General features: G+C 39.2%; 1 protein-coding gene across 9 annotated transcripts in view; it reads right to left on the reverse strand.

The window, feature by feature from the left end:
* hmga1a (high mobility group AT-hook 1a) overlaps positions 1–18569 on the reverse strand; it is a 122977-nt gene extending 104408 nt beyond the window's left edge. For 3 of the 9 annotated variants that reach the window (XR_011955384.1, XM_072563538.1, XM_072563537.1), the window contains exons 1-3: positions 18168–18564; positions 17773–17886; positions 14765–14848 (exon numbers count right to left, since the gene is read on the reverse strand). Coding sequence is in view for 6 of the 9 variants with exons in the window: in XM_072563538.1 (XP_072419639.1) it covers positions 14765–14848; positions 17773–17874 (186 nt within the window). In the remaining 3 variants the exon portion in view is untranslated. The other 6 variants (XR_011955383.1, XR_011955386.1, XM_072563539.1 and 3 more) reach the window with 6 other exon arrangements.
* Positions 18570–21719: the final 3150 nt, after the last annotated feature.

Below are 21719 nucleotides of genomic sequence, written 5' to 3' on the forward strand. Positions count from 1 at the left end.
TAAAATTACTAGAAGCTAAACTGACCACACCCCACTCCCAATCCTCAAATTAGACGAAAGAGCTCCAAGGACCCACCAACCCCACCTTCACTCAGAACCAGACACACTCTTCCCATTGCTTCCTGACCAAACACCACAACTGCTCTGCCCCTGCACCTGGCAACACCCTCTCTGACATTACACAGCCCCATCGACCACTCCCCTCTCCATTCCAGGGGTGATATCCCTACCCTAAATACTCCAACTTCCTGACACACCATTCACATTATTTCTTGGAAACCTACCCACATGCACCCTAACCCCACAGTGATCTTACCAACTTACCCTTTCATCAGAGCTGTCAAAGCGTTTGCGCTGAAAATGGGGACATGGTTTGCCTTCCTCCCACTATCCTTTACAATGATGGGTCTGTTAAATGTTAGGTAATCTCCACATTCCTGAAAGATCTGGTGGTTGGAATTTCCTTCCAGAAATAAAAAGCATTGTCTTAACAGGGAAAAAAAGGTACAAACTGAGTGACATTCTGACTGTGAATTTACTCCTTGGTTATTTGGCCCAATATCTATTTTCCTGCACGCCTCAGAAACCTGGATAAATCAGGAAAGATCTGTGGAAGAAAATAGAGGCCTCTGAAATGTGTGTGCTAAGTCATATGCTTAAAATCCATATACAGACCAGAAGATAAAATGAAGAGGAGCTTAAAATTAAAAGAGCAAAAAAAAAATGTTAAGTAGTAACATGCAGAAAATGAAAGCAACAGAAATCAGAAGGCAAAGCAGAGGTTGCAGTGAGGGGGAACAACCCAAGTATAGCTGGATGGCAGATAGGGAGAAAAGATGTTCTCTATCTTTGTCCCAACTAAATCCATGGCAGGATAGTTTTGCCTATTCACCTTCCCCAGGTGAGGTCCCTGTGGGCAGTTAATGCTAACATTAGGGCCTTATCCTGGAATTCACCCAGAGGTGAACAGGAGAATCACAATGCCAGAAGCCTCAAAAGTAAGTCCTGGGTTTGCTAGTGAGGGTCCGCGGTGGTATCCCACATTCAAAGACACAGTGCATGATGGAGGAACCCAGTACTGGGAATGGGGGTTCCCTGCTGAGAGCCACCACCATTGCCATTGCTGCTGAAACTCTCACTTCTCCCAATCCCACAGCTCCACCTGAGGCTCCCCCTGCAGTCATCACTAATCTCCGGATAGGTCTCTCCAGGAGCAGCCAGCATCACCCCAATGCTAAGCAATGAAGATATGTCAACTTCTGATTGGCAGATTGCCAAAAGGTGTCAATGGAGGGCAGTTGGAAGCTCTCCAGCTGGCTGACAAGACTTGCATTACATTCTGCCCATTCTGTGGTTCCTTATTTATTTCTTTAGAAATGTGTGCAAATATTACGCATTGCACATAGTCAGAGACAAAACTGTTTGTTCAATATTTCCTTCCATACATACACTCTATTGGGGTCATTCCATTTAAGTGCAAAATCTACCAAAGTGGTTTCATTCACTTCCACAAGCTGGGACCAGGAATGGGGAAGAAAATCTGACTCCAGTGTTGCATAAACTACATTGTTCATTACAAAATATAAACTCACAAATCAGACTGAAATGATAATCTCTCTCGTGGGCTTACAATTAGATTGTAAAGAAATACTGTACCTTAAAAATTTACTTCATGTGTAGAAAAAAAAACTTTAAAATTATACATTAAAAAACTAAGGCATGAAATGTTTTCTTTTAAATTGGACCATTCCTTACAGAAGTGATAATAAAAAATGTTAGATTTTTCTTTAATAAAGCATTAATTATAGCAGTGGAATTTTAATCGTGCCTAAGAAAAATTGTAAGAAATTATCAAAAATAAAGAACACAGAATTTAGTAAATTTTCACAAAACAAGAGACTCTTAAACTAGTAGATTAAATACTAATTGCAGAAAATGTTGAGATAAAAAGTGATAAAATCTTAGAAAGTACTATTGCAGCAGCGATTGCTCTTTGAGAGAAGACTCATTAAATTCATGCCAAAGGATTCACAACCTCAAATGAATCACAATACATTCACATTGTCAGGTATGCGAGTTGGGACGAATTGACTGCAAACAAATTAACTGTTTAAAGCAAAATTTCCTGGGAAACATTCAATGACTCACTATTCCAGCTGCAAGTATGTGTAGTGTTTTAAATGCACTATAAAAAGTAAACCACTCACTACTACATTATAGATTAGCAATTCTCCACAAGACTGTCAGGAATTGTCACTAGACAAGTCTTCAGCCAAATTAAATTTACAGGAATCCACTTGCTTAAACAAGGCTCGGAGTTATTTTGAATCACAAAAAAACTGCCTTCCACCTTGTTATAGGAAGATGGTTGTGGTTGCTGGATGTCAGTCATCTCAGCTCCAGGACATCTCTGCAGGAATTCCTCAGGGTAGTGTCCTAGGTCCAACCATCTTCAGCTGCTACAATGATCTTCACTCAATCATAACGTAAGGAGTGTGGATGTTCGCTGACAACTGCACAATGTTCAACACCATTCACGACTGCTCAGAAGCAGTCCATGTTCAAACGCAACAAGACCTGGACAATATCCAGACTTAGGCTGACAAGTAACATTCACGCTACACAAATGGTAGCGATGACCATCATCAATCAGGCACAATCTAACCACTGTCCCTTGACATTCAATGGTGTTACCATCACTGAATCCTCCACTATCAACTTCCTAGGGATTATCATTGACCAGAAACTCAACTGGACTCGCCATATAAATACAGCGGCTACAACAACAGGTCAGAGGCTTGTGGTGAATAACTCATGTCCTGACTCCCCAAAGCCTGTCCACCATCTACAAGGTACATTCATGAGTGTAATGGAATATCCTCCACTTATTTGGATGTGTGCAGCTCTAATAACACTCAAGAAGCCATCCAGGACAAATCAGTCCATTTGATTGTGCAACCGTGCCGCCCACAGTAGTGCCAGTGGTTAGCACTGCTGCCTCACAGCACCAGAGACCCGGGTTCAATTCCCGCCTCTGTGCAAACTCCACACAGACAGTTGCCTTTCTCCCAGTGTCTCTGGGTTTCCTCCGGGTGCTCCGGTTTCCTCCCACAGTCCAAAAATGTGCAGGTTAGGTGAATTGGCCATGCTAAATTGCCTGTAGTGATAGGTGAAGGGGTAAATGTAGGGGAATGGGTCTGGGTGGGTTGCTCTTCGGAGGGGTGGTATGGATTTGTTGGGCAGAAGGGCCTGTTTCCACACTGTAGGGAACCTAATCTAAGTTTCAGCTACTTCATCAATGACCTTCCCTCCATCATAAGGTCAAAAGTGAGGATGGTCACCAATGATTGCACAATGTTCAGCACCATTCATTACTCCTCAGATACTGAAGTAGAGGTAGTATCCCTATTTGAGCCAGAAGACCCAGGTTCAAGACCCAGAGACAGGTTATAAAATCTCAGATTAGGTTGTTTAGAATATAAAAGAGGAGTTAGCATATCATGGAAAATGAAATTGGATTCTGAAAAGGTAACAAGGCAGTTTATTCCATCAAGGCACTATATTTTCAGATTCTGCTTCAGATGCCAATAATAATTAAAAGTGAAGCAAATTACATCTTTTAGCTACAAAATTTAAAAATATTTGACCAAACTAAACATGTTAATTTAGGAGACTAAAGATATCACCAAACATTTTGGACATTATTGAATAGATATTACTAAAACTTCTGCAAGTTGCATATTAAGATTATAATTATAAATGCACTTCCGGATATGTAACCTAGGATAGCACTGTAACAAATTCTAGATCTGCCCTGGTTAATTGTTATCTTCTAGTAGGGTCTGGCATCAGAGATCAAAATGAAACATGGAAACAGGTAATAATTATGTTAATTAAAAAAGGGACAATTGGGCGAGAACCAGATGTTATAGACAGTTTTAATCAACATGTTCAAAAATGTTATATCTTGGAACAGGTGGGATTTGAACACAGGCTTTCTGGCTCAGAGGTACAGACACGATCACTGGACCACAAGAGCCCTCCCACGTGTTATATGTATTATATTATATATGAGATCTCAAAAATGGGAATAAATAATTTGTATGTTGAGTTTTGTGATGTACGTAGAAATAAAATTATGGTCTCTGCCTGACTAATTTTTTAACTTTTGCAATAATAATATCAATGGGTCTAGAGACATTGCACCCTCCATGCTGTCTATCCATGTCAGTAAGGAGAGTGGGCCAAAGTCAGCCCAATGCAAGTGAAGATGAGGGCTGTGGTTATCACATTAGAGGTAGCATGCTGGGATACAAAAGAAGATTAATTATGAAGGGGGGGGGGGGGGGGGGGGGGGGGGGGGGGGAGTTCAACATATATTTGAGACAGATGCAGATGAAAGTGCATACAAGAAATGAGTTACTGTGGGAGGGACAGAACCATTGAGGTCATAAGCAACTTGACCTCAATAGAGGTTGTGCAGAATGTTGGGAGATGAAGCTGTAATTCAGAGTTGTGAGGGTATATCTGGAAAGTAAGTATTGATGGACTTGACAAGGCATGCAAGGAATTAAGAAACATTAAGATTTGAGCGTGGCCCACAGTTACCAAGCAGAACCTGCGATTCACTGTGGTACATGCAACTGTATTCATTGCTTTCCATATTCCTGCAACTCGTAAATTTGCATTGAAAATGGAAAATAGCTGTGACCCTATCTGAAGTGGACTGAGGAAGTGTTTTTTTTCCTCTTTCTAAGCAATTGGACTCTGAGGCCTTTGAGGCAGCAATTCCATTAACCAGGCACTTTCACAATATATGATGAAGACGGCTGCAATCATGGCACCTTGCATGTGACATGCACGCGCTGTCCAAATATGTGGGATACAAATCCTACTCACAAGCAAACTTGACCATATCATTGGTCATTACAGATCGGAAATAGTAATCTCTATGAAGCAGGCATCAAAGTGGCACATGTCACAAAGACCATTCAAGATCTTGTTGGCACAAGAGCTGATATCCTGGCTGACACTGTGGCTCAGTAGTTAGCATTGCTGCATCATAGCATCGGGGACCTAGGCTCAATTCTTCCTTGGTCTGCATGGGGTTTCCCCATATCTGCATGGGTTTCTTCTAGGTGTTCTAGTTTTTCCCATAATCCAGGGATGTGCAGGCTAGGTGGATTAACTATGGGAAGTGCAGGGATCCGGTATGGAGGTGCATCTGAATGGGATGCTCTTCGAAGGGTCAGTGTGGATTCGATGGGCTGAATGGCCCAAACTGTAGGGAATCTGTGATTCTATCCTGTCACCTTGACTTGTAAATAGTCATCAACAAGCTCTTATATGCAATGCTCACTTTCTAAGATGATATAGGGGAGGGGTGTCAGAGGTCAAGGTATCAGTAAATCAAACAACATTTACAATCTCCTTCTGTATTTGTGCAACATGCCTTTGCTGCATTCATTGGAATAAGATCTCCAAGTCAAATGGTCCACATTGAGGCATTTCACAGCCCACCCTGGAGTCCCACATGTTCCACTGTATGGAGGAACATGCTAATCAATTGAGATTGATGTGAATGATGATTGCTCACATTACAAAGATCCTGTTCAGTTTCTTACATTCCTCACACGGGTTCATTGAAGTGAAAACAATAATCCAGCCAAAGCACAGGTTATCACTGTTGCTGCAGTGCAATGAAGGTGCTGAGAAATTGAGGTACAACAGAGGCATTAACAAGCCCAATACTAGCAGCAACCTCCAGTGGCTGCCTAACAGCCTCCACATGAAGGCATTGCGACTGAAAGTCCTGTCAGCACAAGTAAGAGAGAAAAAGAGGCCCAGCTGTCATCTTGATGTTATCTCCTCCAGATAACTAAGGTACAGTGTCATCACACACAGGATGTCCCAGGACATTATCACAGAACAATGGCGGCTATTGGAACAGGACCTACAACATGGAGTTGGTGGCAGAGGGTGACAAGGTGACAGCTGCAGTAAAATTTATGTTGTCCCCTTCCAAGGGGATCTGTATGAGATCTCACAGCCTCAATCTACAAATTAATGAAGGCTGTTACCGATGCAATTTGTGTCAGATCGCACCACTTCATCTGGTGTCCTATGAAGAGGACAACACTGCAGCCAGGCAAGAGACTTTGCCAACAGATAGAGTACAGGGTACATTAACTGTGTACACATTGCTTTGAGAGCACCATTTCATAACCTGCAACTGACTTCATAAACAGTAAAATGATTCCATTCTGTCAATGTGAATGACAACCTGAAAATCTGTGCTAATTATCTGGGAAGCTGCCTACATCTCATGCTCCTATTTCTAGGGCTGGGTGCCACAGAAAGCTGGTCACGCAGAGACAAAGGCCCCTGCAACTATGGGTGAAGATTCTCTTTTTCAACCATCTAATCGAGATGAAGCATAGATTCACTGCAACCCATCCTTCAATTAAGGTAAATGGAAGCTGATGACTGATCTGAAGTTGCAGGTATGGTACTTGGATTGGTCTGGGGAAGTCTTGCAATGTTGCATAATCCTAGAATGCTGCACTCTGCACAACTGCAGGAGGTAAAGAGAGGATGCAATGGACGCTGAAGAATTAGGAGAATGGCTGCAGTCTTCCAAGGAGGAACATCATCTTCTGCATCATAGGTGCAACCATCCAGACAGGGCTTAACTGACACTCAATCTCAGTAAACGCAAGTTGGGTGAAGTAATCACTCATTGACTGGAAGTTGTTGCTCAAATGCTCCTCTTTATTCCCAGGTAAGTGCAGGTTTTGTTTTTGATTTTGATTTTGATTTTTCTTCGCTTTGGCTGTTTAGTTTTATTAATTCAAGGGATCTGGGTGCCACTGGCTGGCCAGCATTTATTGCCCATCCCTACTTTCCCTTGAGAAGGCGGTGGTGAGCTGCCTTCTTGAACCACTACAGTCCACATACTGAGAGAGTTGTCCCACAATGTCATAAAGGAGGGAATGCCAAGATTCTGGCTCAGCATCAATAAGGAATGACAACATATTCCCAAGTCAGGATGGTGAGTAGTTTGGAGAAGATCTTCCAGGTGGTGGTGCTTTTATGTATCTGCTGCCCTGGTCTTTCAAGGTGGAAATGGTTGTAGGTTTGGAAGATGCTATCTAAGGAATTTTGGTAAATCTCTGCAGTCCATCAGACAGTACACATTACAGCTGAGTATCAGTGGTTGACAGTAGATGCTTGTGGAAGCGGTACCAATCAAGCATGCTACTTTGTCCTGGATGGTGCCAAACATCTTCAATGTTATGACATGGCGGTGCTGGTTGCAGACAAAGTTAAAAATCACACAATACCAGGTTATAGCTCAACAGATTTATTTGGAGGTACTGGCTTCTGGAGCACTGCTCCTTCGTCAGGTAGCTAGTGGGACAGGATCGTAGAACGTAGAATTTATAGCAAAAGATTGTGTTATTTTTTATTCTTGAGTGTTATTAGGGCTGTACTCATCCAGGCAGTTAGGGAACATTCCATCACACTCCTCATTTGTACCTTGCATATGGAGACAGACTTTGCGGAAGTCAGGAAATGAGTTTCTCACTGCAGTATTCCTAGCTTTTGACCTGCTTTTGTAGCCACTGTAGTTATATAGCAATTCCAGTTGAGTTTCTGGTCAATGGTAACCCCAAGGATGCTGATAGTGGGATTCAGTTATGGTGATATGCTGATGATTGCATTGAATGTCATGTGGTGGTGGTTATATTGGCGCTTATTGGAGATGGTGATTGCTGGCATTTGCCACTTATCAGTCCAAGCCTGGATATTGTCCAGTCTTGGTGCATTTGTACACAGACTGCTTAGTATGTGAGGAGTTGTGAATGGTGCTGAACATTGTTTGCCAATGATGGTACATCCCCACTTCTGACCTTATGATGGAGGGAAGGTCGTTGATGAAGTAGCTGAAGATAGTTCGGTCTAGGACACTACCCTGAAGAACGCCAACACGGATGTCCTGGAGCTGAGGTGATTGATGTCCAACGACCATGACCATGTTCATACATACCAGGTATGACTCCAACCAGCACAGTGTATGGCCCTAATACCCAGTTTTCATCGATTGCAGTTTTCCTACAGCTCCTTGATGTGTTCAGCTCTTCCATCACTGAGGATGGGGATACTTGTGGAGCCTATCCTCTAGTGAGTTGTTTTACTGTCCACAAACATTCACAATTAAATGTGGCAGGTCTACAAAGCTCAGATTGGATCTGTTGGTATGGGAAGCTCTGTCTATCCCTCGCGGTGTATACTGTTTGGCAGCTTCAACAGGTTAACACCTCAGTCTTAGCTGTCAGTGCCAGGAATCCCCAGAACTCTCAGCAGTGGTGAATAATTCTGCAGCTAGCAAGAGGCAAGATATGACAAGCGGGGTGCTATAGAGATATGGTGCACAGGTAATGAGGTGAATTATGAGAAATCTCATAGGACTCACAAACACAAATACTCCATAGACCGGATTAAAATTGGACAGAATTTCTGGTTAAATTCAACTCCACCTAGATTAAAACTTGCACTATCCATTCTCAAGATTGGCACGTTGTATTTTCTGTGCAAAGGCAATGGGAATGATTTACACTTTACATTTAGCAATTTCTGTCATCATCCATCCCAGACTGAATATATGCTACCATCAATTATTCCATTATCCTTCACACATGCAAATTAAGAATCTTGTATCATCTGTACATTCTACAAATATATGATTATCTAAAATTTAAATATCTAAGTGAGAATTATTTTGCTGTACTGTGCTCTACATCAGATTTCTTTTAAAAAGTGGAGCCTAGCCAATGCTTATACATGAAAAAATTAGAAAAGTTCATGACATGCTCTAGTTTTAAAACCATAAATACTACAAATCAAGAATATAATGACAAATCAGCAAAACGTATTGAGCATATTATTTGAACCAGTCACAGTTATATACAGTATTCAGGGAACTTCTACAGTCAGAACATAACCTTTGAATGGAAATGGCTAATTTTCTGCTGCATTTCAAACTGCATTCTGAGCAATTTTGACAGTTCCACTTTTAATTGTCTCATTTTCTATCACCTACTACCTAACTAGGTTACAATTTGCATTATCCACTTTGAATTTTCCCCCAAATTACTGTAAATGGAAAAGCTGAACTTATTAATCTTCTCATCCATCAAATGCTATCTTAAATGCATGCTTGAATAAGTCCCAGTATTTTAGCATGCCACGGCAAGAAAAAAAAAGCATGGTTTCAAAACACAGGGTTGTAGGTTTGACATATTCCGAACTGTCAGAAAACACGTAGTAGAAAGTGAAGATCGCAGATGCTGGAGTTCAGAATCGACATTTCTGGCATAAGCCCTTCATCAGGAATGGTGAAGGGCTTGTGCCTGAAACACGATTCTCCTGCTCCTCGGATGCCGAATGACCTGCTGTACGACAATCTCAACTCTGATCTCTAGCATCTGCAGTCCCCACGTTCTGTCAGAAAATACATCAGGCTTCTTTAGAAAAGCTGGAAATGAAAACTAAAACATCACCACAAATTTAAATTTCAAAAGATTGCCAAATATATTATTCATGAGGCACATTTTGTAACAAGTTATGACAAAGTTTATAGCAGTCCCCTTTATAAGGTGTAAATCAAACATCAGTGATCCTTGCGCCTCAGTTAAACAAATCCTGAAGTTACTATCATAGATATCTCTATTCATCCACACAACAAACTGCTATAGTCCACACTCATCATTTCAGCATTGAAATGAATCTAACTTGCTGCATTTGTCCATCAGGTGAAAATTAGAAATACTTAGTAAAGTAAGCACTTTATACATTCAGGGGTGACTGAGTTTTTATAAAAAGGTATTCCTGATGACGGGCTTTTGCCCGAAACGTCGATTTTACTGCTCCTCGGATGCTGCCTGAACTGCTGTGCTTTTCCAGCACCACTCTAATCTAAACCCTGAGTTTTTAAAAAGCATATTAAGTGATAATTATTGACATAACCTCTTCAAGTCTACTTTTTTTTTAAAAAAGTGTGGAATATCATTCCATCAATAGAAAGCTAGTTTTGGATACTTTCTAAAACTGTTATTCAGACTGGTTCTTTTAGCTCTGTAGCAACATCTATTTTTCCCAATCTTTACTACATAGTCAGAATTTCATTTAAATTAAATTTCTATCCTCTGTATTTGGAATACTCATCAAGTGAAATTCTTCAATCTTATTCAATTGATTTCTTCCCACTGACATGTTGCTACAGGTTCCCTGTAGAGGGTGCTATCCTCTAAAGCCCACAAAAAGTTTACAGGTGGAAATTGGGTAGATGGATGAAAAGCAGTGTTCCTTCATCAATCACTACATAGCCCAGACTGCTATATCCGTTTTATACTTAACTTGTCCATGTATTTTTCATTTCAAATCTAAACCATCCAGAATCAAAAATGGTAAAATTATAAACTGACATTTTAGTTATAGTCCTTTCGCTACGCCACTATCATGAAGTCGCTCAATTTTCCCTACATATTTAAATGGAGAGGGATGACATAATGCTTCAGTACAGAAGGATCTGGGTACAATATACATGAATCACAATAAGGTGTACTTTGCTGGAAGTACAACCAAAAAATTAAGAATGCAAATAGAACATTGCCTCTATTACAAAGGGGACGGAGCACAAATGTTAGGAACTGTACAAAGCATTGATAGACAGCATCAAGAGTACTGTTTTGGTATTCTTATTTAAAGGAGGATTGCATTGGAAACTGTTCAAAGAAAGTTCATCAGCCTGATCTCTCAGAAGGAACAGTTATTTCATAAGGAAAGGTTGAGCATGTCATGTTTATACTCATATGGAGTTTAGAAGAATGAGGGGTAAACCCTCTGAAGCACAAAAATCTGAGGGGACGATGTTTCCGCTCCTGGGGCATCTTTTTTTTTCCAAAAAATAAATTGAGTGTCAGGGTCACTCAATTAAGAAGGAACTTCCTTCACCCTGACAGTAGTCAATCTTTTTGAATTCTCTCTGACAGAGAGCAGTAGAAGCTGGGTCATTGAAAATAGTCAAGGCCTAGTTAGATTTTTTGGTTGAAAAGGGTGTGAAGGTTATGGGGAAGAGGGTGGAAAGTAGAGTTAATGCCACAATCCCATCAAGGGTAATCATATTTAAAGACACTGCAGGTTGCTTCCACTTTTGATCCTATTGAGGCAAGAAAACTTTTATTGCTCTCCCCACTTCAATTTGCGATGGGAGTTTTCACTGATGAAAATGTGTAGCCATAAAATCTTGAGAGAGTGTATTTGGATAACAATTAGAAATATTTTAAAAATGAAACATTAAAATATCTTGTAACTATACAGCTTTAACTGTTTCAGTCAATCCAATTCTCAATTTCTTTTGCACATTTCAGAAATGATATTTACCAAATAAAACAGGCTATTTCACTTATACTTTGCAAGAACTTTGTATTCCAGTATTTTCACTCCACTTCCTGTTACCATATTTATATATTTCATAAATCTATGCAGTTACAAACTCAGTGCATCTGCTGATTTTAACCTTTTTGTTGCAAATCATTTGCAGTAACACATGATGAATGCTAGACATAGGGTTGGAAGAGAACCATTTTCCAAAACTGTTGCACTTTGTTCCAGAGACACCCTGAATGAATAAGTAAGAGGTGAACAGGGCAGAAAAGAGTAAGTTATGAGTGGATGAGAGTCATTGAGTGCAGATGCTGCATGTAATCGTGACAGTCATAGACTCTTAGCCAGGGAGATGCAGTGGCAGAATTAGTGTGATTGCGTAAGAGGAGGCAGAGACAAGAGGGAGGTACTTGCTATCCAGGAGCACGGATGATCATTAACAGGTTTCTGGCATTGCTGGGCATTTTTTTGCTACTTGAAATAACATGGATCCCACTATCTGGGTCAAGGCTGACAAAGTCTGGTAGGTGTCTCTTTTACCAATTCACAGCAAAGAGGATGGACCTCCTCTCCTCCACTTCATTCAGCAGCATCTCCAGGTTAGTTTCACCTAACCTGGGTATTAGCTTCCCTTTCTGAGATACATCCTTTCCAAAGCATAGCATGATGGGGCAATTCCTCATCTGAAGGCTTTGCTGTGTCTAACTCAGGTTTAAATATGGGGTCATTGGCATGATGGAAGGAACCAGCAGTGGTGGACAAATCCATCTCTGCTGCCACATCATTGTACAAGAAGGACACCATAATGCCCAAGTACATGATTAAGGAAGTGAGCAGAAGACTGCTCAAGCACAAGTTGCTATGGGCCATGAAAGGAAACACTTCATGAAACTCAGCTTTAATAACAGACAGCCCAAAAAAAAAGGGAACATACAGTTCTTTAACTATATCAATGTCAGTTTTTCCTCAGTGGTAGCACTTTCTAGTTTATAGTGGCTGGGAGTACAAATCTCACCCCAGAGGCTGACATTGTGGCACTGCTGAGGGAATGCCACATAGTCAGAGGTATCCTATCCTTTGAATGAGATGTTAAACTTGGTTTTCACGTAGTCGTAAAAGATCACAAAGGACTTTTCAAAGAGCATGTAACTGTTTCTGGATTACCACTCAGAAAAAGAACAGGCAATGACATCAACACAAGAAATGACACCACCAACCAAAGAAATCTAAACACAAATAGAAGGCCAGACCATAACGCTAGTGCTTCACTGGCGGCTCACTGATATTACCGAGTATGGTGACAAAACATCTCAAAACAAACCTTCCGACTTAGTGAGCAAATTTACATCCAGAACTGTTTCCCTATCTTCTTGCCAGCTTTTGTCACTTATTTCAACGAAAATAGTTTTTCTGGTCATCATCCCATTGTTGATTATGGGACCTTGCTGTGTACAAATTGATCACCATTTTTGTCAGCTATTCAAAAAGGATTTAATTGACTGGTGAGCATTTTGTGACAACTGGACATTCACATGAGCCAAAGTTCTTTTAATGGATAACACAGTAAAAGCAACAATTCAATCTGGAAACAACTCCTTCTGATTCGTTATTCACTATGTGTGTTTCTAACATTCTGGGAATATTTTAAACAGCTTTAAAATAGCATTAAAACTGCTAAAGTGTGTTAAATGTTTGTCCACAAATATTGACAGTCATCTCTTAATCTTACATTCTAAGTATCAGTTCATAATAACTGATCATCATTATCTCAGAAATATAATGCATGTTCCATCTTTTGCCATAGGAACCTTTGCAACACATTCCATATGACATGATTTAAATACTAAGAGTATTATGGACTAACTTGTTTTGTTTGAGTTGACATTAGGATTTCAGCAAACAAAAATGGTGTACATATGAAATTTTCATAATGTGCCCACTTGACTCATCAATTAAAATCAGTAATGCAAGAAAAGGCTTTATCATGCCACATTTGCATTGGTAGTGGTCAATCTAACCTGAACATTGAGGTGATGTAACTTTGATTACAGGCTGATAAAATGTGATTATGAATTTTAAAATTGTGCAATTTTGAAAAAAAAATCACAAAAGTACAGCACCCTGGTACATTACGAAAGCAGACTGACTACACAATCATTCATTATATATGAAATTGATACCAACATATTAACTAAGCCAGTATCTGATCAGAAATGAACACAATTTTAGATGAAATTCTGCTTGAAATTCATAGTCCTTTTCAGCCGTAACGAAGAAACTCAACTGTCACATTTAAACATCAAGGGCGCACTCAGACATTGATGTATATTGGGAATGCACCTTCTGTGAAATATGTTCACATATCTGGAACCAGGACAAATATCATATCAGATCTCAAACTTCTAATGATAAAAAAACAGGCTATTGTTATAAAAACAAGAAATAGAAGCTAGATTTGGCCAAACTGCCCTTCAAGCCTGCTCCATGGTTGAGTAAGACTTTTTGCATCCACTCTCTCATTCTGTCTTCATATTCCTTAATTCCCCAAATTTCTGTGTATCAACATTCTTTCATTTCATAGAAGTAGTCTGCTTTTTCTTAGTTTTACTAAAGTGGATAATTTCACATTTCCCTGATTGGACTCTCTCTGCTATTTATTTCCAAATCATTTAACCTGCCCATATTCCCTCACATTTGATTTTGCATTCTCCTCAGGGCTTACTTCTCCCCTAATAAATTTACATAATGGTCTAATGGGTCCTCGATTAAGTGATTAACATAGCAGGGTACTCTCAGTGAATCACAGAATCCTTTTAGTATGGAAGCAGGCCGTTTGGCCCATCAAGTCCACACTAACTCTTCAAAGAGCATCCCAACCATACCCATCGCATTCCTGCAATGCCGCAATTCTCAAGCTTAACTCAGCCAACCTACACACCACTGGACACGATATGCAATTTAACATGGCCAATCCACCCAACCTGCACATCTTTGGATTGTAGGAGCAAACTTGAGTACCCGGAGGAAACCCACGCACACAGGGAGAATGTGCAAATCCACACAGACAGTTGCCAGAGGGTGGAATTGAATCCAGCCCTGGCAGTGTGAGGCAGCAATGCTAACCACTAAACAAAGGTGACACCCACATTGAAAATTTGGATTGACCTGCTAACAGTGAATAATTTGATGATCTGAAGTTCAAGAAAAGCTAGGCAAAATAGTGTTTGACTACATTTGATCACCAAGATAAACTATATTTAATGATAATCTCATGGGTTGTACAATATTTATAAAAATATAAACTGCATGTACTTACTCTACCAGATTTAGAAGTAACTTTGTTTTTGCTTCCTTTTGGTCTTCCTCGTGGTCGTTTTGGAGTTGGAGCACCAGCTGGTTCCTTTTAGGCAGGCAAAAAGGTTTTAAAATAAATTTATGGCACACTTCATATTTCTTCCTACACCCATTAGACTTACACCCCAAAAGCTCACATCAAAACATGAAAGCTTAACTGTCTAGGCTGAGTACTGCTTCAGAGATTTGTATGAGGGTTGAGACTTTCTTGGCCATTCACTTAACTACAGCAAGGTTTTCACTTCAACAATTGTTCTCCATGTGTAAACACCTGATTCAGCACAGGCATCACTAGTGTCTTAAGTGTAATCATCTTGGGTTAGAAGAATATGAGGAATCTTCCGGGTCTTTAATATTCTTTAATTCTAGAGTTTTGCATCTAACTTACTTTCTCTTCCTCTTATTCTCAGCCACATTATACCAGAAGTACAACTTAAAAGTTCTTCAAATCAATGTTGGGTTGGGTTGGGTTGGGTAGGTTGGGGTTTGTGGAGGGGGGGGCCTGCAAGAGAGAAGAGAAGGTAAACTCTTGGAAACAATGGGACGAAGTTTTAACTGAACTCTATTTGAAAGAGGTGTTTTCTCATCTCCATCCTATTTGTACTATAGAACTACCCTGAGAACCTACTCACCCCTCTAATAAACCTGTTGATCTTCTATTTTTATCTTTAATAATGTGGTCATGCAATCATTTACTGGAAGCAAGTTGTTTATATGTAAATCAGATCGGAGAGAAATATAATTCTTAAGTTTTGTCACTCCCTCAAAAGCACATTGACGATCACAATAGTGCAATATTAAAAAGGACTAATTTTCTAAAAAACTCTCCCATTGAGAAAAGGAGAAACATACTTGAATTTATTGCTACAGTCAGTGTTTACTGCAGCAAAAATAAGTTCACTCCAACAACAAAAATGAAATATCTGATTCTCCAGAAAATTAACCTTCCTAAAATATAATCATCTTTATAAATAGATGCAGGGTCTTTGTTTTCTAAAGTGACCTATAAGATATCTTTAAGTACTAATTAAATAAAGCTTATAGACACAATCAATATATTGTAAGGGTTTGCACTATAGCAGATAAACAATTAAACAGCTACATGAATATACACAAGAAGCCAATACTCAGATTGATCACCTTCTCAGAACTAAGTTCATCTTAGAACGCGCAAAATTTGACAATCTGGGACTTCACTATGCCGTGATAACTGTCTAATCACTGCTTACCCCTGTTTTGAAACATAATAGATGCAGAGGTGATGGAGCTATTTGCACATCTATTGATAAAACTTCATTCCCCTTAATAGAAAATAAATTAAAAACCCTCATTCCTGTTAAACAGGAATTGAAAGTAAACAATTCAGAAAACATCAAGTCAATAAGACATAGGAACAGAAGCAGCCATCAGCTCTGCACCACCATTCGATCTTGGTAGATATATTTCTCAACCCTATTCTCCTGCATTCTCCCTGTATCTCTTGACCCCCTTATGAATCAATCAATAAACTAACTATGACTATGACTCTGTCTTAAATATACAACTTGTTTTCCACAGCATTCCACAGTAACAAGTTCCGCATCCTTTGGCTGAAAAAATTCCTTCTCTGTTTTAAAGGATCATTCCTTCACTCAGACTGTGCCCTCAAGTCCTTGTTTCTCCTACTTGTGGAAACATCCACTCTATCCAGGCCTCTCAGTATTCTATAAATTTCTATGAGAATCCCCCTCATCCTTACAAACTCACAGAGTACAGACTCAGATACCTCAACAGTTCCTCATATGACAAACCTTTCATCCCCAACATCATTCTTGTAAAATTCCTCCAGACACCCACACCCCCCCTCAAAATACCAGCATATCCTTCCTTGGAGATAGGGCCTAATGCTGCTCACAAAATTCCACCTGTGGTCTGACCAGAGCTTCATACAGTCTCAGCAGTACATTCCTTGCTCTTGTAATCTAGCCCATTTTGAAATGAATTACATTTGCCTTCCAAACTGCCAAATGAACCTGCATGGTAACCTTAAGAGAATCCTGAACTAGGGCTCCCAAGTCTGTTTGCGCTCCAGATTTCCAAAGCCTTTCCCCATGTAGAAATTAGTTTTTGCCTCCATCCTTCCTGCCGCAGTGCACAACTTCACACTTTCCCACATTGTATTCCTGTTACAAAACCTATGACAGCACAGAGCACCAACTGAGACCTGTTTGGGCTGCAGCCATGAGCAACACGCTGACGTCACTGAGGGGGGTGGGTAAACGTCGCCTCTCATTGGACCGGACTTCCAGCTGATTGTCAGCCAGCTGGACCAATCGGCACCCGGCGACCTTCGTCCGCTGGCCAATCGTGACAGGGAGAGGCCCGGACTACCGGTTCACAATGGTTTAAAGGTCTCATGTTGCGCTGGTGCTGAAAGCAACATTGTAACAAAGGCAGACATCGAACGTAGCGGGCTCGACTTTAGCGTATTCGAAACAACCCAAGACAGCACGATCTGACATCCACTCCTCCCCAACAAAATCAAAAATACTTCGAAAGTCGCGCAAATAAAAAAAAAACAGGAGAGAAATCTTAAACCAGCTGCCTTACAGCCAGATGGTGCTCCGCAACTCGGAGCGATTGTAAAATTGTTCAATTTTTTTTTAAAAAATCAACCTTATGCATTTTATATGCAACCCCAAAATAAAGTGCGGTTTACAACAACAGTCGTAACTTACGAAGAGATGTTAGCAATCGGACGACTAGAGGTGTACATGTGATGCGAAAAAAACTTGCATTAAAATCCAAAATCGTGGGTCGGTAAGAGAAAAATGCAGTTTTGAAATGAAAGATGATCCTGTTAACTTAAAAGGAGTATATTTTTGTGTTTTACGCGTGTACATTCCAGTCTGACCAAGTGGGGTGAAAGTGCGTAAAAGTACAGGTTTCAGTGAAAACGTGTTGAAAAAATGTAAATTATACATGTCATACTTGGGGTTGCTTCCTGGGTCTGCCGCGTCCTCTTTTTGGTGTGACATCCTTATCCTGTTTTACAGCTAAAGGCTGGCTGGGTTTTGCACCTGTGTCACTCATCGCTATTTTTTTCTGCAAAAAAAAAGTAACTCAATTAAAAATAACAGACCGATGAAGATTAAGCTGTTTCACTCCAGCAAATATAAAACTTCCCACAGTTAAATCACCATGCAATCGATGTACTACTAGATTACATTATTATACGTAAATGGAAAACACTCACAAGTATGCAACGCCGTGAAATAGAAACCCCTTTTTGCTGCTTGATCAAATTGAAACTAAAGGCTGATGCAAATGCAGAGTCCACATATACAAACACACACACAAGGCCTGTTCCTGTACTCGATACCTACCCTGAATGATGATCACACTGACTCTAATAACGGCGGCTGGAAGGAAACGGAGAATGAAAAAAAACACACACACTTGGCTCAGATCCAAAGGCGGGCAATACTATAAACAGTAACGGTATATTTTATAAAAATAATACTCTTTTAAAATTCCTAAACAATATCAAAGCAGTTGCCACAGCCTGAACCGAGTTACATAGCAGCAAAGCAAGTTCTGATTGGATCCCATCCAGCAGGTTATTATACAGAATCCTCCTCAGGGATGATCTATCCACTCAAATATGCACGCTTACTATTAATATTTTCATCAGGGACCCTTTTTAGACAAATTATCACTATTTAAAATATGTTGCAATGCTTCTGTTACGCATGTCGATGTTCATAGGTTTATATTTTGCGGCATCACATGCTCTGGGACTGGACACGAGTTGTCACCTCCCACCAGCCGGCGAGCCTTTGATCAGAACAGCCCTAACAGCAGTCAGATTATTGCCCGTCCTCTTTGCCTGTTACTTTCCCAAAATTGGGCAAGTAGTATAAAGTTAGCCTGAAATTTAAGGAACAGTTTGCCCACATGCTTTCTTTTTTGAGGAATGTGCGAGAACTGCACCAAAATTTGCCGAAGAATGTCATTTAGTCATCTTCGGACTCGTTTCGGAGCTCTCTACTCCTAAGGACTCCTTTATTTTCACTGTAGTTGCCCTTTGGAGGATCAGATGCAATTTTTCTATACTTAAGAATAGTTTTGATATTCAGTATGTGAAATGGTGTCAACAATCGACTTTAATACTACATCGCGTTTTTTTTCTCTTCAGATTAGTTTTCTTCCCCTTTATAATTTGATTGTTCTTCACGCATTTTATTTGTCATGCAATGTGTGCATCACTGGCTGGGCCAGCACTTATTGCTAAGGTAATGGCGAGCCACTTGTGGTCCACTGTTTTCCAAGTGGGTGGGAATTACCTTGTTCACAATCTTCAGACTTGGGTTTTCCTTGCCATGCAAATCATAATGTTTCTGTATTTATGCAATAGACATAAACTAAACTCACTACTGAAAGTAACGTGTTGTAATTACATGTTTAAGTATCCATGACACAATTGTTAATGACTGTTAATCAACAGGGCTCTTCCAGATTTTCTGCAACTTGCAAAGAGTCTTAACTGTTATCTTTGGAGTGGCCTTACTGTGTAGAAAATCACTGGTGTGCACACATAATCATTCTTGAATGAAGTGTATCCTTTACTGCTGAAGTGGCAATGGCACTGACAAATGTAATATAGAATGAATCTACTGCAATTTTCCAGAAGTATAGTTTTCAAGTTCAGGTAGTGAATAAGTTTAGCTTAAATTGTTGAAAATGCTGTTTTTGAGAGTCCAATAACTATTTGAAGTCACAATTTTAAATAGTGGGCTTTTTATTTATGGTCGTTCTGCCTTGCAAATTCGTGGTAGTAATGTCTTTGCATTTCATGATCATCACCTATCACATTAAAGGAATAAACTCTGCATGGAAGTTTAAACAGAATTTTTAAATAATGTATTTAGATAATATTTAAATAGTGTATTTTGACCTCTGATTAAAGGTATACTCAAAATATTACCATTCTTTCAGATGCTGACAAGTCTGTGCATCACTCATACTTTTATTGTTATTTTGACAGTCAGTTTTTATTTCTCAGTTTTAGATTTTAAATATTGATTTTATTAAATATTATTATTAGAAATTCAATTTTTCAATGGTAGACACTTGTTTCCAAAATTATATTTTGATTGTTAGCTAAAAGCACAAATCCACATGCTATCGTTTTGCCTTGCTTTGCTTAGTCTAGCAAAAGCTATTGAATTTGAACAGATAGCAGTTTATTGGGTTTGAGAAACTAACATCAACAAAAGTAATTCTGTTTTATTCTCTGGTAACCAGTTTTACTTATAATACAGCACAATTTACCATGGCAGGGTATCCAATACCATTCACAGTTAGACAGACGTATCTTTGCATTTCTTGGCTTTTTAAATGTTTTACGCAACATGTTAAGTTGAATGTGCATGTTAATTACCTTACAACAAGGGAAATCTGATATCTGGAACATGAGTGAACTGGATGAGGAAATATGAATCTCCTTCAACAATCAGACGAAGACTGTGAAATTAGAAGTGGAGTGATAGTGTAGGAATTGTAAGTTAGAGTGGGTGAACTTAATGTCAGTGACAGAAAAAGAAATAAAGAGCAGGAAAGAAAGTTTGGATTGAGAGTGGAAAAAAAAGACAGAAAGAAAACTAATACAAATGAATACCTGAAGGAATGAGTCTTCATGTTTTCAACTGTTAAATTCCAGTGCGAGCATTGTTGATTAACAGTCATTAACAATTGTGTCATGGATACTTAAACATGTAATTACAACACGTTACTTTCAGTAGTGAGTTTAGTTTATGTCTATTGCATAAATACAGAAACATTATGATTTGCATGGCAAGGAAAACAACAAAATGCCATTTTCATGAATGTACTGGTTGGTCAGCACAACATGGAAAATTACTTCAGCACTGATCACCATGACAATTTTAAATATGTTTTGAATTCCTTTGTACAAGCTAGACATGCAAACATATAGCATTACAGGAGGAAAATAGCAGAGAAAATTACATCAAAGTTATGCATACATAAACAAAAAAGCAATATCCGAAATATGTTGTTCATGTTTTTATTTTTATTTCTTGTTGCTCACGTCCACATGTTGAGACAACCTCTGTTTTAAAACAGCTCTGACAGCTTTAAATAGTTAAAGATTTGAAATAAGTTCACTGTTGCAGGAATGCTGCTGTCCATGGTATTTTTGGTATTAATGCAACCTTTTCCGACAGGAATGTTCAAATCACAATGAAAGAATTAAAAGCCAACTCCCTCTGGTAATGCACATATGTTGGCAGTAATCCAATTAGCCAGATTCAGTTGCAAACCATTTGTGTGAAATATTGCTATTATAAAAACATTTTATTTGATTTTTTTTTGAAATCGCACAACTACTCTGGATTACATAACACATTTCATACAAGCTGTTTTGTCATTTTCTGTTTAAACTTGACTTCCTAATCCTACACCCTTGTTTATACAGGAAATGCGGTCAAATAACTGAGTCATGCCTGTACTTGGTAAAGATTCTTATGCTAAATTAGAAACATAAGAATTTGACTTTTGAAATAGTTAAATATATTTGTTTTTTAACAATATACTAGTTAGTCCTGTGCCAAAACCATTACTTTAAATGTGTTCATTTTTCAAATAATGCATTGATTTTTCTTGAAAATAGAAATGTATAGCATACTGTTACAAGCACATGGAGAGAACAGGAAGCTAATTCACAGCACTAAATAGTTATATAAACAAGTAACTATGAAAAAAGCTTGCAAACCACAGCAGACAGCTGACCATATGTAAACAATTAGAAGTAAAGTGGCTGTCACGCTGGAATCTTTATCAGGCTTTGTGTTTTGCTGAGGAGTGATCATTTTTTTAATGGTATATGGTATATAAATAAGAAAAATGAAATACAC

This window comes from Chiloscyllium punctatum, chromosome 45 (assembly GCF_047496795.1).
Source record: "Chiloscyllium punctatum isolate Juve2018m chromosome 45, sChiPun1.3, whole genome shotgun sequence".
Taxonomy (NCBI): Eukaryota; Metazoa; Chordata; class Chondrichthyes; order Orectolobiformes; family Hemiscylliidae; genus Chiloscyllium; species Chiloscyllium punctatum.